This window comes from Asterias amurensis, chromosome 5, assembly GCF_032118995.1.
Source record: "Asterias amurensis chromosome 5, ASM3211899v1".
Taxonomy (NCBI): domain Eukaryota; kingdom Metazoa; phylum Echinodermata; class Asteroidea; order Forcipulatida; family Asteriidae; genus Asterias; species Asterias amurensis.
Genome location: NC_092652.1, coordinates 24,942,188 through 24,960,090, shown reverse-complemented (window position 1 = coordinate 24,960,090; position 17,903 = coordinate 24,942,188). Strand labels below are relative to the sequence as shown.

General features: G+C 39.4%; 1 protein-coding gene across 5 annotated transcripts in view; it reads left to right on the top strand.

The window, feature by feature from the left end:
• Positions 1-17,903, top strand: part of LOC139937870 (atrial natriuretic peptide receptor 1-like) — a 386,766-nt gene that overhangs the window by 345,581 nt on the left and 23,282 nt on the right. For all 5 annotated transcript variants that reach the window (XM_071933239.1, XM_071933238.1, XM_071933237.1 and 2 more), the window contains exons 12-14: positions 235-409; positions 11,916-12,071; positions 17,679-17,847. In XM_071933239.1, the coding sequence (XP_071789340.1) occupies positions 235-409; positions 11,916-12,071; positions 17,679-17,847 (500 nt within the window). The remainder of the gene's footprint in view (positions 1-234; positions 410-11,915; positions 12,072-17,678; positions 17,848-17,903) is intronic.

Genomic DNA, 17,903 nt, shown 5'->3' with positions numbered 1-17,903 from the left:
CGTGTGACAAGGGTATTTTTTTTCTTTCATTATTATCTCGGAAGTTCGATGACCGATTGAGCTCAAATTTTCACAGGTTTGTTATTTTATGCATATGTTGAGATACAACAAGTGAGAAGACTGGTCTTTGACAATTACCAATAGTGTCCACTGCCTTTAATAAAAATGTATTTCTTTGCAAAGTTTCTTAGTTTGGTAACAACTTGGTTAACATTGATCTTTTTTTTCCTTCAGGGCATGCATTATCTCCAGAACAGCGTCATACAGACCCACGGTAACCTCAAATCCTCAAATTGTGTCGTCGATAATCGATTTGTTGTGAAGATTACCGATTTTGGACTGCACTCGTTCCGGGAACCAGACCATCCGTTTGAACCTGATGAGGACGATCAATTCCAGTATTACCAGAGTAAGTTATATCTTTCTTTACTTGACCACAAGAGGGCGCCCTGTATTATCTTCAGCAATACTCAGGCAATGCTTGTTTAAAGGTAGATTGTATGTTTAATTTAAACACTTCGAAATCGATTGCCTCCATGCCCTCTGGTCATTTCCTTGATGCCCTTGAAATGCTCCAGTATAAATTTACAGTTTCCTAACAGGGTGCCAAAGAGAAATGCCTTGGTGCCCCTGCCTATTCAGATACGAAGCAAACATGCCCGACTTGGTTTGAAGTTGTTTTGAGGAGAGTCATGGTGAACGGCAAAGAGCTCAGTGGCTGCTTTCTACAGTTCTACTCGAGTTTGCAAACCCTCCCTCGTGCCCCTGATACATGTCCGTATAGACAAAGTAATCACCGGGGAACGAGGAGCAATTAAACAGATAATAAGGTTTGATAATTATTCCTGTGCTATTTGTGGGTGATCACAATCACACTAAACACGCTCAAAACAGTTAAATCTTCTGGAACTTCAACAGCTCCCTGACATATTGCGACCCAATTTCACCTCGGTTTCCCCTCAGGGAGAGTTACATCTCTTCTCTTGGTGAAGGCAATACACGAATTATCGCCAAACTTCATACTAAGCTCAGTTGTCAATACAATACCGTAGGGCCTACCTAAAGAGTTCTAGCATTCATAGGCAAATAGCAAGAATTATCCTGTAGACGATGGTCAGCTGTGTCGAACCCGTTAAATATATGTAGATTTTACTCCTGGGAGGCAGGAAATTGGTTAAGGTACCGGGTTTAGGTGATATCAATTGGGCCTACGAGACTAGTTACTGGATACGTCTGAGGTCGGCATCAGCTGCCGTCCCAGGAAAGTGACACTTGAGCATGCAAGACCCCTGTTGGCGTGTTTCAGGATGAAGTCCACAGTCAAGCCTTACTTCTGAATCTGATGATCGCAATAACCTCATCTGTGGAAACGAACACTCCATTGCGGAATTAACCAATAATACGGCAGTAATTGAGCAGGGTTGGGCCGCGCAAATTAATTAATCAGCGATTAGAATTAACTATCGCACTCTAGTGAAAATGGTGGAAGGCGCCCGTAAAAGATCGAAATTGGGTGCCGTGAGCCGTGGTTAATGATCATACTTGTTTCTGAATAATTTGGGCTGAGTGAATTGATCTTAAGATTGACCCTCAAAAGACCAACATTTGGTAACATTTTTGTTGCACTGATGTATAAGACATGTCTAAAAAATATGGATTTAAGCTACCAAATAAAAAGTAGCACTGACAAATTAAATGTAGTGTCATGGATTGACAAAGAAATACTCAAACAAATGTATGTCCATAGAAACTAAAATAATATAGAAGCAATATAGCTTATATAAACTTTTTGGAAAAAAATGATTCCCTTCGAACCATCACAAGACATTTTAATCTGAGAAACGATTCGTGTTTAATACGTGTCTCAGATTTGTGGGGTTTGTGAAAAAACTAATCTACGACCCTTAACCTCTTAATTAAATGAATCGACAACAGCAACAACAACAACAACAACAACGTGTATCAGGTGACAAATCTTTAAAATAGTCGCTGAATTAGATGCGCGCAATCGAGAAAAGGAATTTGATGTAGTTTTTGTTTTCTTCGCAACAAGATAACATCTCTGATCGGTGTTGATACTACCATCAACTTGATAGACCAACACTATGAATATTTGATGCTCTGTTTTGGCGTGTGATGTGTATTTTATCTCCAATGGCACTGTTGTTTCGACCCTTTTTTCACCCCTTCATCCGCGGCTCCCCGCCTGTCTTTCCCCGCCTATCTTTCCCCCAGTGGAAATTGGTTAAGATAATACCCGTCACTCATGGCGGCCCCGGCCCCAGCGGGTGTTAACAAATCGTGTGCTGTTCCGTAAAAAAAAACTAACGAAGCGGCTGAAACCAGACCGGGCTGAAAATGCGGATGTGACGGATGTTGGATGCTACTTGATGTGTTGGTATAAGCCAACACAGCGTGTACGGGCGTACGGTGGACATTTGTGCATGGGGGAAATAGCGGTTGTCATGAAGACGATCAGAGCATACTAATCGAAACGTCGAATCGTTAGCCACCAGTTCTTTTTAGAACCAACACTTCCGTACACCACAGTCGTGAAGACGATCAGAGCATACTTGTCGAAACGTTGAGTCTTTAAAAACCGGTCGTTTTCAGAACACTACTCAAAAGAGATATGCATATGGCGTTATGCAAACCTCTCGTAGGAGATGGTTCCAAAGGGATTGCTTTACCTCATTTTCAAATACTTCTTATCACTTGTTATGCAAAGGATAAACTGATTGAAGTTAAAACATTTTGTTTTACCCATCATAAGAACCTCGCTGTCCTGATATTTACTTTCTTAGCCAATGTTGTGTCTTTATTATATTTTTCTCAACATACAAGTTAGGGTACAACAACAATTATGATAGTACCCAAGATTTACCATAAAGTGTTACACAACATTTGTACCAGGCAGCTTTACAGCGCAAAATTTTACACTTAGTTTTCTTTTAGAGTGCATCGTTGTACAACTGGTAGTTTAACACGTGAAGAAACTCCTTGATTTATTCTTGAGCATGTCTTTCTGATATCTGATGTTTTTGTTTGTTTGTTTGTTGCAAATACTTTTACCAATTATAGTAAAAATCAAACTCGGTTAATACAGTTTGTTTTATCTGAGTTAAGGAAGTTGGTACATTTTATATTGCGAAATCAAGAAGTTTGCCTTCCCCCGCATACTGTAACGTTTGCCCTTAGGCAAAGTTTGCTTGACCATTGTAAGTTATTTTATATTTTAATATTGCAAAGTTCTCCAGTTCCATTTTGAAACTGTGGGCCTTAGTCAAACTAACAACAAAGTATACGATTGAATAACGCAGAAGAACACCAAAAGTTATATTGTATTACGCCCGATATCGAAGATTTGATTGCGACTTGGTATAGTGTTTACGACGTGACACCGTTGGAGGTACTCGCACTATTATATTTGCCCGTTCGTGTCAACAGCTGGCTGTGGACAAATTTGTCGAAGACCCTTGTTCAAATAGACACAGTGCTCAAAGTGAATTAAAAATGGAAATCCGCAGCGTTCGACCAATATGTACCGCATGATCTAGCTCCAGACTCGTACAGCTGCGTGTCTGCGTGCATAATTTTCCCAGCGACCAGATGCATCGGTTTCGCTAGACTACACTGTTGTAAACGGGTCTAAATTGTGTAAAATGTGTTGTAAGGAATTCTCAAGTACGTTTAAGGGGGGAGTCTCGCACTTTCCGAAGTGTTACTCCTGTGAAGTTGCATATTTTGAAAATAATATTATTCTGTGATTGATAAAACTTAACACTTTTGCGAGTGTCGTCTAACAACCGTGACCAAAATCAAACGTCGCTGTATTGATGACCAAATACAAACGTCGCTTTATCGATGACCAAAATGCGAACGTTGTTATGAATGCAAAATAACAATATTGCAGTCGTAAAATTTCGGGTAGGCCATACATCCATTTTTAAAGCTGGTGTGAGAGAAGTGCTTTTACTTATAGGAAAACTATTGTGGGGGAAGTGTTGGCTCTGAGAAGAACAGATTCTTCTGAGAACCATTTTTTTCCAAAGAGTTATACGTGGTTGTACCCGCAAGTTTACTACCGTAGTTTCTATTTTGATCCACACCAAAGTGAAGATTCAAACACCACTCGTTTTGAATGAGCAAAATGCAATACAAACGGTGAACTGGTTTTACTGGTGAACTAATGCGAACGTCGTTGTAATGATGACAATATACGAACGTCGTTGTAACGTTGTACAAAATGCGAAAGTCGGTGTAATGATCACCAAAACATGAACGTCGTTGTAATGGTACTTTCGCGAACGTCGTTGTAATGAAGAACAATTAAAAACGTCGTTTTAACCACGTTGTGGTGAAGAAAAGTTACAAACGTCGTTATGACCACGAACTCCTAGCTTTCATAATGGAAGGCATTGTAGTGCGAGTTGTTCCTCCTCATTTACGATTGGAGGAGTTTTTCATTTCTTACGCCACACGTCAACCATACGTCAACTTTCTTGAAGTCATTCCATCAAATTTCATCGCGACGTAATCGTGCATCCCTCGATCTCTGACTTCTGAGTCCCATCCACTCCTTCACACTTTGCTGATACCTCCAACTGGTAATCCAAGACCAGTCGTCTGGGTGATGGGTGCTGAAGCGTACTGTAATGAGACCGCTGGCTGTCACATTAGCTTTGTCACTTAAGTGTCAGTCGGCGGCCATGAAAGAGGGGGAGAAAATATAAAACAAGTGAGAGGGTCATCAAATATTGATATTGCGAAAATAGAAGTGGCCCCATGAGGCCCGGTGCGAGGTTTCACAGTTGCTGTCATGTGTTGGGGTGGGGGTGGAATTCTTCCCCGTGCAGTAAGGAGTATGAAGAATGAATTAAACATGGACGTCTATATCGAATAAGAAAAGACAGTGTATAATCCCAGGTATGCCTATACTTAAATTACCGGTATGTGCGTTCAAACATAACACCTGGATTTACTCCCTAAATTAATAAGTGACTGCCCTTCACTATTTGATAAGCCGTTTCTATAATTTAGTTGAAGCCAGCATCCTGTACAGGCTGTGAAGCAAAGCAATGACAAATTATGACCCTTCCTCGCGTGTGAACTTAATAGAGGGTACGAGATTATCCAAAAAGCCACTATAGCTGAAAGATTTCTCCAAAAGCGTAGAGGGGTGTATAACTCTGTTTTAGTTGCATTGCTGTGTTTAGTGTAAACACAAAGTATGTTTCCAGTGTTAAATCAAACAGAAGCCAAGGCTTGTGGGTTACAGGCCTGGGATTACTCAGGAATTATCAGGATTTGTCAGGATTTTAAATCAGATTATTGACTCTTCACGTTATTTTGACACTGTATTCCGGGTCAGACTGACTCAGAATGAGTCAAGCTCTACGGGACCAAGATCCGGGTCAATTCTGACCCTGATTTGTCAAGAGTATAAGCTTATGTGGGTATTATAAAAACAAATAAGAACATTCGACAGAATGCCTCTATAAAAGCACATCACGCAACAGGCTGTGTATAAACACGGACACTTTCTTTTTGCATCAATATCAACAATCAGTGGCAGAGTTGCGCTATTTGAAGTGCTACTTTCAGTGTTGTGAAGTGTTCAAAGATGAGCGAGTTGAGTCCAAAGTTCACAAAGGTATAGATTCATATTGCAGTAGGCCTTATAGGAAAAGAACCAACTGTTGTTTGCACATGATACTAATAGACGTGTCCACGGTTGCTCAGTTGTTGAGTGCATTTCGATACCCCTTTATATATATTTTTTGTCAGAGTCCTTTGATAATCGGAGAAACGAAAGCGGAACTTACGATAAGTGGGTTTCCACTTCAGGCTGTCCATACTCTTAGTGTAATATCGCGGCTAATCTACGATGATTAAAGCATTTTTCACGAGAGGCCAGATGGTCTAAGTGTTTCCAACTTCACCTTTCGATTACTCTATGGATGACAGTACGGTGCGACGAGAACGACGGTGGGACAAAGTCGAAATAAGAGAGATGAACGTCTCAGGCAACTTTAGCCTTAAATATCAGTCTATTAAAGGCACTGGACACTATTGGTTATTATTCATTTTAGAATAACACATTGTGAGACACGGCTCCCTCTGAAGTTACGTAGTTTTGTAGAAAGAGGTAATTTCTCACTCAAATATTAAAAGACTTCAGGCCTGAAGCCCTTTTTTAGCATCTGAAAGCACAACGACATGTGTTTTATCATTCTTATGCAACTTCGATGACCAATTGAGTCAAAATTTCCACAGATTGGTTATTTTATGCATAAAATAAGTTGGGATACACCACGTGAGAATCTTAGAAAGGTGTCCAGTGCCTTTAATGAACGAAGATGCCGAAGTGTTCTCTTGTTTCTCTAACTGTCTGTTTCGCCTTTTGCCAAATTGAAATGGACACCAAACCGAGCGTTCAAAACATTAAAGGGAGGGATACCTCACCATTTGATCCTTTGGGCTAGAAAGGGTGTGTTGTATGAAATTAACACGGTTCGAAAGATGTTTTTTTTTTTTAAGTGATCTACACAATTATACAACTCGCAATGTGGTTTACCTTAAACTTCGTGAACTAACATACATTTTGTAGAACTATTGTGTGGACTGTGTAAGTTCACAGAATTTTAAGAAAACCTCACATTTGCAAGGGATATTTTGTTTGAATATTTATTATCTACTTTCAAAACACCTTTCAAACCGAATTAATTTCACTGCAAACGCGTTTATAGCCCACAGCGCCCAATGCTTTAACTTTATTCAGTGTCTCTTTGTAAAACCACAGTCACTTCATTTTAGTGACATTTTTACGGGTTGGTTGAAAGTGTGCATTGTAATTCCAAAAATGGATTGAATGCACTCAAGTACAAAAGCAAAAGATGATGTATACAATCTATAGTGTAATAATCAGCTGCCTTCCCGATGGTCTTAAGGTGTACATAGCGACTTTTTCTGGCTCAATAACGCGCAGTAGAATGTCACTGTATGATCTCACTTCCAGTTTAATCACAATACTCCGCCACGTTGTTAGATTACTTCACATTCCAATGAACCCTCTTGGCGGGAGGTGGTGAGGGAAAATGGCGGGAAAACTGTGATCAACCAACGGGCACCTGTCTATCTTAATTAAAATTTATCATTTCTTATTTTAGTTGTCAGTCTCTCCTAAAGATGATACTTTTCGTCGGTTTATTGATCGGTCATTATTTCACCTCATGCCCTAAAGGGTGTCAGTTGTTGGACGCACCAACGTGCTAATAATCGATAACTTTTCAGTTAAACAACTGTCTCAATGTTTACCTGAACCAAAATAGTAAAAACAAAATAAATATAATATAACAACTGTCGTTGGCACTACTGTGTTCTTTGTGAGGGAATTACCATTTCAAATTCGTTCAATGATAAAACTATCTTTCGAAATGGAATAGAAGGATTGTTGGACGCTTGGTGGCAGCAGGCTTAAAATATGCGCAGTTTAAAAGGACACGTTGCCTTGGATTGGTCGAGTTGGTCTTTGAAAAGCGTTTGTAACCGTTTGTTATAAAATGCATATGGTTAGAAAGATGTTTTAAAAGTAGAATATAATAACCCACACACATTTGCCTCGAAATTGTGTGGTTTTCCTTTTACTTTGCGAACTAAGACGGTCGGCCATTTATGGGAGTCAAAAATTTGACTCCCATAAATGGCCGACCGTGTTAGTCGCCGAGGTAAAAGGAAAACCACGCAATTATGAGCGATACTTGGGTGGATCATTATATTCTACTTTTGAAATATCTTTCTAATCATATACATTTTATAACCATCGGTTACAAACGCTTTTCAAAGATCAACTCGACCGATCCAAGGCAACGTGTCCCTTTAAATAGTGACACAAATTATTTCTAAGATCTAACACTTAAAATTGGATGGGGACTTTTATCGTCAAGAACTTTGCATAAAAAGAATTTTAAAAGCAGTTTTGATTTCCACTGAAGATATTTCACTGAATTATTTTCTCGTATTTAATACGCGAGATCGAGACTTGCACTATAATGTTAACCAACTTTGGAACCTTTCGGTAAACTTTTTCCACGTTGTAAAGAGCACAATATTATATATGCGATCGTATTGCTGATTCCAAGAGCGTGATAAGGTATAACACTCTTTCTTCCAAATTTCACACGTACAGAGGGGGCGAAAAAAGGGTCGAGATGGATTGCTTTTCGTTCGCCGATCATGCATGATAATACTTATGCACCGAACAGTAGATGCACTGAATAAGATCACTCAATAAGACCACTCACTTGAACATGTCTTGGTTTTTTAAGGACGTCTAAAACTCTATTGAGGTCACTGTACGGTTTGATTCCAACCCGACCAAATGACCATGTAAGCGCCATGCTGTAAACCCCTCGCGGAGGTTCGTGGTTGCACGCTGTTGGTGCCTTCGTAAGGCCTTTACAAGTCGATTAAGGCTCGCCTCGACAATCAAAAATGTGTCTTAAATAAATCTAACAAATTCTACTCTCTTGCTACCTGGATAACATGCCACTGTATAAATATAGAAACATTGTACGGTCACTCTCGTTAATACGAGGTCTGCCGGACATTTTCCTCGTTATATCTGAACGATCGTCTTAAACGTAGTCTCTAAATATAGATACACATGTCGTCATAGCGCCTTTTCGAAACCACGGCTTCGGCTCCCAATTCGGCTCATCGAGCAGCTTAGCCCCGCGGTTGTTTTGACAATTGTGCGTGCTTTGCGAACGTGCTCACGGCTTTAGACAATTACAAGAGTGCGGAGCCTGAAGCCGAGTCCAAAGCCGAAGCCGTGGATTCGAAAAGGGCCACGCATACTTATCACACGTGGGATAGTAATTTTGCCAACATTTTCAAAAGTTTCAATTGCAAATGCAATAACCATTTGCTGTCTTCTTGAACACTGTGTGGATTTTAAGTCTTTCGAGAGTGTTTCAAAACATTGTTTAATGTTTTAATGTATTTGGTTATTGCGCATTTCATCATTCGATTAACGGGTGAACGACCGGAGTAATCCCTGCATCTTAAATTTGGCGGGAAACCTTGGGGAGGCAACTGTCGTATTGATTCGTCAGCGCAAAACCAGAGGCGCATTTCCTGTGAGAAATCACTTCACATGATCGATATGCATGAATTAGCATTATGAGATCATCAGAATTGTATATGAAGACATATTTTTCATCGAACTGTAAAAGGCAGAGACGTCTAAGAGACTGCCCTGGAGATGACCGCATCAATTCTTATAATGCAAAGGTTGTAGGATGAGAGACCTTCCCCTTTACCCGTCAAGTTGTGTTTATAAAAGGATCCAAACACCATGATATTTCCTTAAAGGTTGTTATATCAATACCCAATCTCTCGAAAGCATTTATTTCGTTGCGTTTAGGCATGATTTTGATTAATTGAATACAGCTTGTACTGCAGGGGTGTTTTTTTTATGGTAGGCTACTTTGCGTATTGCTTGTTAACAATGGCTGTCACTGCTTTTAGATATCACAAATATCAGAAATTTGCATATTATAGTTACTGTTTTTATTGCAACTACACATCTTTTTAACAAGAAGCTAACATGTAGAGATTTTTAATTTGTGTTATTCTTTTCTACAGGCTTATTTTTTAATTCTGATTTGATTCCGGTATTGTAACTTTAAGTATTTAAAGGAACACGTTGCCTTGGATCGGTCGAGTTGGTCTTTGAAAAGCGTTTGTTATAATATGCATATGGGTAGTAGAAAGATGCTGTATAAGTAGAATACAATGATCCACACAAACATGCCTCGAAATTGCGTGGTTTTCCTTTTACCTCGACGACTAACACGTCGGCCATTTATGGGGGGTCAAAATTTTGACTCCCATAAATGGCTGACCGTGTTAGTTCGCACAGTAGAAGAAAAACCACGCAATTTCGAGGCAAATTTGTGTGGATCATTGTATTCTACTTTTAAAACATCTTTCCAACCATATGCATTATATAAAAACGGTTACAAACGCTTTTGTTTTGACCAACTCGTCCGTTCCAAGGCAACGTGTTCCTTTAAAGATATATTTATTTAGTAAATCATTTCAATTTAAATAAATAGGAGGAATCGGATCAGATATTTTGAAAATGAGAAATTTACGATTTGATGAAAATCTACACAAAATCCAAGACTGTTTGCACAACATTAATGACTTTATTAATTTCAGTGAGGTAATACTGTAGCTTCCACGTGTAACTTGTTGTTTCCGCGGTATATAAAATGTTTAATGTGACAGATTCATCAGCCTGTAGGCGTATGTTCAACTAATTCCGCGGCCCAGTTGCATACAGTATTTCCCATGCTGGAACTCATAAGTTGATATAAATGTCACATTTTGATGTCTATTGGTGTAACACTTCTAGATAAAGTAGCACATTTGAAGCAGGGTGTTATTAAACGTCATCAAGCATTCACTGCCTGTAGGCAGTGGTTGACTGATATACTTCACTTACGGCCTAGAAACAAATGTTGAAGTCATTAACATTTAGATGTTCTATTTTAAGAAGCATCGAAGCTTTGTCTCTGTTCACATTCTTAATTACGTTCAAAGGACCTGAAATTTTCATTTGAGGCCTTGGGGGCACAGATACTATTTGGAGGCTATATAATGTATTGACCATTCATCACAAAAGCAGGTAATTGCTGTTGAGATAAATTTAAAGAGACAGGGGCAAAAGATGCACAGACAAGGCAAGGGATGAGCGAAGAGATTTGAAACACAAACATTCTGAAAGAGTTTTTGAGAAGGTTTTGTATGGAACGACAGATTGTATGTAGTTATACCGGTGTGTGAGTGTAGAATGCTTGTATACATTTTTGCATTCTGGCATCTTGTGTATCATATAGGTAAAGTTTGCCATAGAATAGAAATAATATATATTTTGATACATATGCAAATGATGTGAATTCAACCACAAAGTAATCCATTTGTGTTGGTTGTTGAACATGATAATCTGATGAAAAGCAAACTGAGGTCATTTCGTGTATAGGTCTACGGTGATGAGTTGGTCGAAGTTAAACTTCATCTTTATTAATAGCAGAGTTATCTCTGAAGTTGAAATACGCTCGTGGGACTGAATTTCCTAAACATGCCTTGGAAAAGTTTTCTTTGTGTATGTATCTCGCGTCCAGGGAAATCACCAAGATATTGTGTTATTCCAATCATTATTATGTCCAATTCAACGAAGAAAACACGAAGCTCATGTGCTCTCACATGGGACCACCAACAGACAATGTCTATAGACAAAAATGTATGAACTAAATGCAATTGATTTGAGAGTCCACAGCGACTGATCTTTCCAATCGTGACAAAATAAACAACAATACTCATTCTCAATTTGATGTCAATAAAGAACCCTGTCGTGGTGCGTTCAGATTGGGGTTACAGTAGTCTGGTTCCTTTCCCGGTATGTTGGAGATTTGTGTTCATCCATTCATTCATTCATTCAATAATGGTTTTATTCTTTAAAGACCCTGGACACTATTGGTAGTTGTCAAAGACTAGTCTTCACAGTTGGTGTATCTCAACATATGCATAAAATAACAAACCTGTGAAAACTTGAGCGAGGTCTCGACATTAAGCATCTGAAAGCACATAACTTGTGCGACAAGGGAGTTTTTTCTTCCATTTGATATTCTCTCGCAACTTCGACGGCCAATTGAGTTCAAATGTCCACCTGTTTGTTATGTTATGCATATGTTGATGAGATACACCAAATGAATAGACTGGTCTTTGACAATTACCAAAGGTGTCCAGTGCATAAAGATTAAACTAACTTTGTTTATAGAGTATATCGTCTATCCAATTAATAACAAACTCTTCTTCTTTTTCTCTTTCCTTTCCCCCCTTTTCAGAGAGGCTATGGTCGGCACCGGAGCTCCTTCGTCTACCGGAGATGCCCCTAGGTGGAACCCAAAAGGCTGATGTATATAGCTTTGGTGTCATTGTCCACGAAATCATATATAGAGAGAGTGTCTTCTACGTAGCTAATGTAGACCTGTCGCCTAAAGGTAAACCACACAATAAACCACCATCAGATAAACCTATGTTCTCTCATTTATCGTTAACCATTCAAATGCACATAATTGCTGCAAACTGAGGTATATCATATACAGCTCTAATGGGAGACTTTGGGACACTAGGTGGCAGCAGACTTACCAGGTAAATATCCATTGTTTACGTAGTTCTGAACGTGCGCACATGACCGGAAACAATGGATTTTACCTGGTAAGTCTGCTGCCACCAAGCGTCCAAAAAGTCTCCCATTGCTGCGAACCGCTGGGTATAATATAGCCCTAACTGCTGCAAACTGATGGGTGTATATCATATCGTGAAATTGCTACACTCTAAAAACTCATTGTTTAATTCATACTTTGAAAGAGTGCCAGTGAGTTACAACTCTTTTGTAAAATGAAAACCATCTGGATAAAGGGGAGTTATACATCCTCAAAGTGTCAAGTTATAAATATACTTTGTTGGATGTAACTTTCACAATGTCAATTTCACTTGTTCATGTTGTTATCTATAATCTAACTTTAGAGCTGTCACTGCCTACACTCTTTAAAGAGTGAATTCAAAACTTTAGTTAAAAGACTAATGTTACAACTGGTTATTTTCAGGCCCAATTACAACAGGTCAGGTTTGTTGTTATCGTCTGTTATAGCAGCTCTTTATTTATTGTTGTTTATATTGTTTGCCGTTTTGAGACAAATTTGTTGTTTTCTAGGCGGTAGGATTTCTGTCCTCAGTGGATCACACCGCTCTTTGTTGACGGCAGACTGTCGCCATAAGAGAGTTGTCTTTTAGCAGTTTGTTCCTTGTGTTTTCTCGGGCTCCATTTAGGTCTTCATCCGATAAATTGCTTCGGAACAACGTGGAGCATGGATGATGCACGGGTTGGTTCGGTCTCCTAATTAGATTTTGACAAGAGAAAATTGAGTGTTGAGACGACCTTTCAGAAATATATGAAGTTCGTAATTTAATACCTTTATTATGACAGTGACGAATTTACATTCAAATTATTTGTCAAGTCTTCGGTTTATGGTGAAGAGTTCGTGTTTCCAAATTAGTACAACTTCAACAGTTTTGTTATATTAGGAGTTGTATGGGACTCTTGTTTCATTTTGTTCTTGACAGATTGTTTTATAAAAGAGACTTCAAAAGCTAGGATTTCCGAGTTGAACTTTTTTCCAACACGGGGTTGGCTGAGGACGTATTTTGCGCGTCCAGTGAACCGACTCGCTTCGTAGTCTCCAAACAAGCGTGAAACTGCCATAATCATGAGTCGATTTGCCAGTGCGCCACACCTGGTACCTGCAGGCTATCCCGGTGCGTGCATTGATCGGCTAAGCCGGCGTTGACCAGGTTACCAGGGGAATTTAATTATCGAACACGGCCTTTATAACTAAATGTTCCTCCTGACGGCCGGGACTGAGGTTTGGGATGGAGGATAGAACAGTACCGACTGTTTAGCTTGCTGGCCTATGGGCACGCCTGGCCTTGTTGAAATCAACTAGCCATAAAATGCATGAGTCAAGTCACATTTTAGAGAGCAAAGCGCATTAGAATCCGCATTGACAGTTCAATCCAATTCAATTCAAAGTTATTTCCAAACTGTCAACAACACAGCATTACCGAATGCACAATGTAACAGCGAACAGAGTAGTGCAATGTTTTTATACAGTCAAAGAAAATGGACAGTATGGCTGCCGATTTGATAAGCCAAGACAGAAACAAGATAAACAGACAAACACAGGACGTTCAAATAGGAACAAAACATAATTATTACAATTAACAACAACGCTTAATTAACTAAAACGAAAATAAGATGATGCATAGTCTAAATGGAAAGAACAAAAAAATGTTGATATACCTGGCAAAGCAGTCAATGGAAACAAAGATATGTTTATACATAATGACTATAAGGAGGCTATAATAAACCATTCCCTTCAACGTCGCTTTGTATACGACGAGTTTCACAGAACAGTTTCCCATGCAAACTACACGCAATATTATTATTCATGGTTTATTTATTAAAACACTGCAATACAGCGGCTAAAAGCCGAAATGTACAGTTTACAAAAGTCATTAAAAACATTACTATATTGAAAAAAAAATATATATATCAAAGGATATAAAGGATATCCTAATGTATTTCAACCCAGGAGCAGTTTCTGCGAACACTTAAAATTGTTGTTTTCAAACAGCACTTCTTCCTTATTGTGTCAAATTGCAACTTGAGGCAAGCTTTAGGTGTCGCTTTCTTATCTTTTGAGTATAGTTTCTATCAAGCGCAATACGTTCGTGACTAACTCTACATTTACCCGTACAGTTCCTAAACACAATGCGAAACGTGGTATGCGAGCGAATTTTCATGTCACATTCGCTTTGGCTCCCAGCTGGAGAAAGATGAACTGCTGCGTTGAGAAACAGTTAAGCAAGTCATGTATTCTTCTTACAAAACACTCAAATGAAGGCAGTGACTTCCAGCACTTGGAACCCGGGGTGATATTTACTCATCCATCTGTCTTGAGGTTGTCTAGCAAACAAAAAAATCTCTTTTTTTGTGTTATTGCTCCTCTACTTTCCTGCCCCAGTTATATCAGCAGAGCAATGGGCAGCATTGTATTGCAGAGCGCGTTCTGTTTAGTTAAAGGCACTATGGGCAATATTGGTAACACCCAAAATAATTGTGACCAGAAAACTTACTTGGTAACGAGCAATGGCGAGCTGTTTGTATAGAACATTGTGAGAAACGGCTCCCTCTGAGGTAACGTAGGTTTTGAGAAAGAGGTAATTTCGAACTTAAATAATATTCAAAGACCTCGGGCCTGAAGCCTTTTTAGGCATGTGGAGGCACACATGTGTGCAACATGTGTGTTTTTCTGTCATTTTACTCTCTTGTTACTTCGATGACCAATTGGGTCAAAGTTTTCACAGATTTGTTAGTTTACACATTTTGTGGGATACACCAAGTGAGAATACTGGTCTTTGACAATCTTAACAAAAGATGTCCAGTGCCTTTAAGTATAAGTGAGCGAACGTTTTGTCATCTCCTGAAACTTGATCCCTCTTTGGCTCGGTGCTCGTAACTGAACAAGATGGTGTAGTTTGTGAATAGTCAACAGACCCAGAATGTCAAGGGAGGGGTATCGGATTCACGAACTCAGTATTACCTTAAAAAACGGACGTCATTCCAAAATGCTTGTTATCAAATCCCGATCGATCGGTGACATGAATGTTCGAATCCAGAAAGACAATCTGACAATCTGGTCTTAAAAGGCAGTAGACACTATTGGTAATTACTCAAAATAATTACGAGCATAAAACCTTACTTGGTAAGCATAAAGCCTTACTTGGTAATGAGTAATGGGGAGAGGTTGATGGTATAAACATTACGAAAACGGCTCTCTCTGAAGTGACGTAGTTTTCGAGAAAGAAGTAATTTTATACTAAACAAACAAAAAAACAGTTTAAAGAAAAAAAACTGCCGGGACAGAATGCAAATTGTAGGCCTATACCCCGGTAATAAGCTAATTATACAAATATTTCTAAAAACTATACTTTAATTTGGGGGGATTTATTAGTTAATCAGATTGTAATTACGGACAAACACATTTAAAAAATAAAAACAAATCCTAAGCTTTTAAAATTCAAATCTAAAAGAGTTAATTATAAATCTACGAATAGATTGTTCCCTAATTACATTCTTTTGGATTAACTTTTAAATCTTTCCTATTAGAGTGATGAAAACATTAAAACCAGCTATGGAGCAAAACACGAAAAAGGAAAGCTGTTTATAACTCTAACTTTTTATATTTTCTGACACTATTATGACAGCCCTACTTCAAAAGAAATTCTAATTCAGCCGTCTTTCCAAGTTAGCGCGGTTCAACGTGAATTGATATATATGTGTCACTTTATATGCGTTTCAAATGATTGCTTCAGGCTTGAAATACATTTTTCATCAGCTACACTAAGAAACGAAATCAAAATGACAAAAGAGGTGTTGGAAGTATATTAATGTTCTATTCACTCGCTAAGCTCTCTAAATTATTTTGTACTATTGCCGCTTATATTTTTCAACGTTCTTGTCAGAGGATGATGTATTTTGTGGCTTTCGCTTCAGAAATTGGGTTAACAGCTTTTAACACATTTTTCTCTGGCCGCTTCTCAAAAATGTGCCACCAGACGGTACCGTTTAACTGCGTATAGCAGCATTATTAATCGCCTTCCCAGAGGGCGTAACAAGTATCACTGTTATATGGAGCGGTTTTCTCTCCACAGATGATAGAAAAGAATTGGGTCCTAGCTCTCTGGATTAAGGGAAGATAAATCTGTACGATGCCGTAAAGTAACACCCAGAAATCAGTCTTTCGCCAAACCCTGGGGTACGGTACGGAACCCCCCGGAGTACCTCGCATTTATAGGACGTGTGTTTAAGTCTAATTGAAATCGTGCCTTGTACAGGTTGAAGTGGGTAAGAGGTAGCTCCATTCCATGATCATGTGAAGCCAAGAGAAAGCACATAGCACATAGCACATGGTTTGCACTTAAAGAGGCTGTGTCTTGTCAGATATAATCAGGAACATTTTGTATGGGTTCGTGTCTGCACATAAACCATTGGTCATGTGCCGAAGCTTTGCATGTACAACCAACATCATTGGTCAGCAGTTGGTCATTGGTCAGCAGTTGGTCGTTGGTCAGCAGTTGGTCAGTGGAGTTTTAAGGCGTGGTTCAAGGGCGATTGCTCTTCATTTACGACAACCCTTCTCCGAAACCCCCTATGTAGTTTACATGCTAAAATAAAACTACGGTTTCTTGGAACAGTGTATAATGTCAGGTACTGCGACAATCTCCCGGTGTGTATAGTTGCAGGAGCAGCAGTTGCAAGAAAGAGGTGTCGGAACAGTATGGTACCGAGGGGTATTGAAACATAGATGTTTACAACCTGAGGCTGTACACGGACTTATGAACTCTCATCCAGTTACGGCAAACGTGCGTCCTCCCTATGTACCATAGCTAGCCATGGGAAGGGCGCTCAAGTGTAGTAACTGGATCAGAGTTCATAATTCCATTTACAGTCACAGGCCTGCTTTGACCGAGACGACACATCCCCTTTAATTTTACAATTCTCAAGGAGATTCTCCCACAGTTTGATTATACAGAAAGGGAGCACAAGTCAAGTCTCAGTGTTGATATAAAAGTTCCTGGTATTGCGTTGTACCAGCCTCGCCCCCCCCCCCCCTCCCCCCCCCCCCCACGGGTCAGAATTGACCCGGATTCTGGGTACCATGGGGGCTGGCCCATTTAGGTTCAGATAAGCTTTTGATTGGGATTATGCGTTAGTGTTGTGCCTAGATTCCCAGTTGACCCCGAAATGGATCAGACCCCACGAGACCCAGAACCAGATGAATATATAGGTAGAGAAAATTACCATTTCACATAATCATGCTAAGTGTGTCCAGTGTAGGATTGTGCCTGCCGGTATATGCCCTGGAATGCACACTGTTACTCTTTGGGCAAACGATAAGTTTATACGTTGTTGCATTCTTTAGTTGATTTGATTTGTCTTTAACCATTTCGCCTTCCTTTTACTTTTTTTCCTCTTATCTCAGAAATCATCCAGAAAGTGCAGCAGGGTAACAAGCCACCTTTCAGACCCACCTTAGATCGAGCCACGTGTCCAGACGAGATATGCAATTTATGTAACAAGTGCTGGGCTGAGGACCCAGCCGAGAGACCGGACTTCGGTGGGCTCAGGGTCATTATGCGAAAACTCAACAAGTATGTCAAAAATAATTACATCATTTTGTAAACTTACTGATTGTTTGCGAGTATGT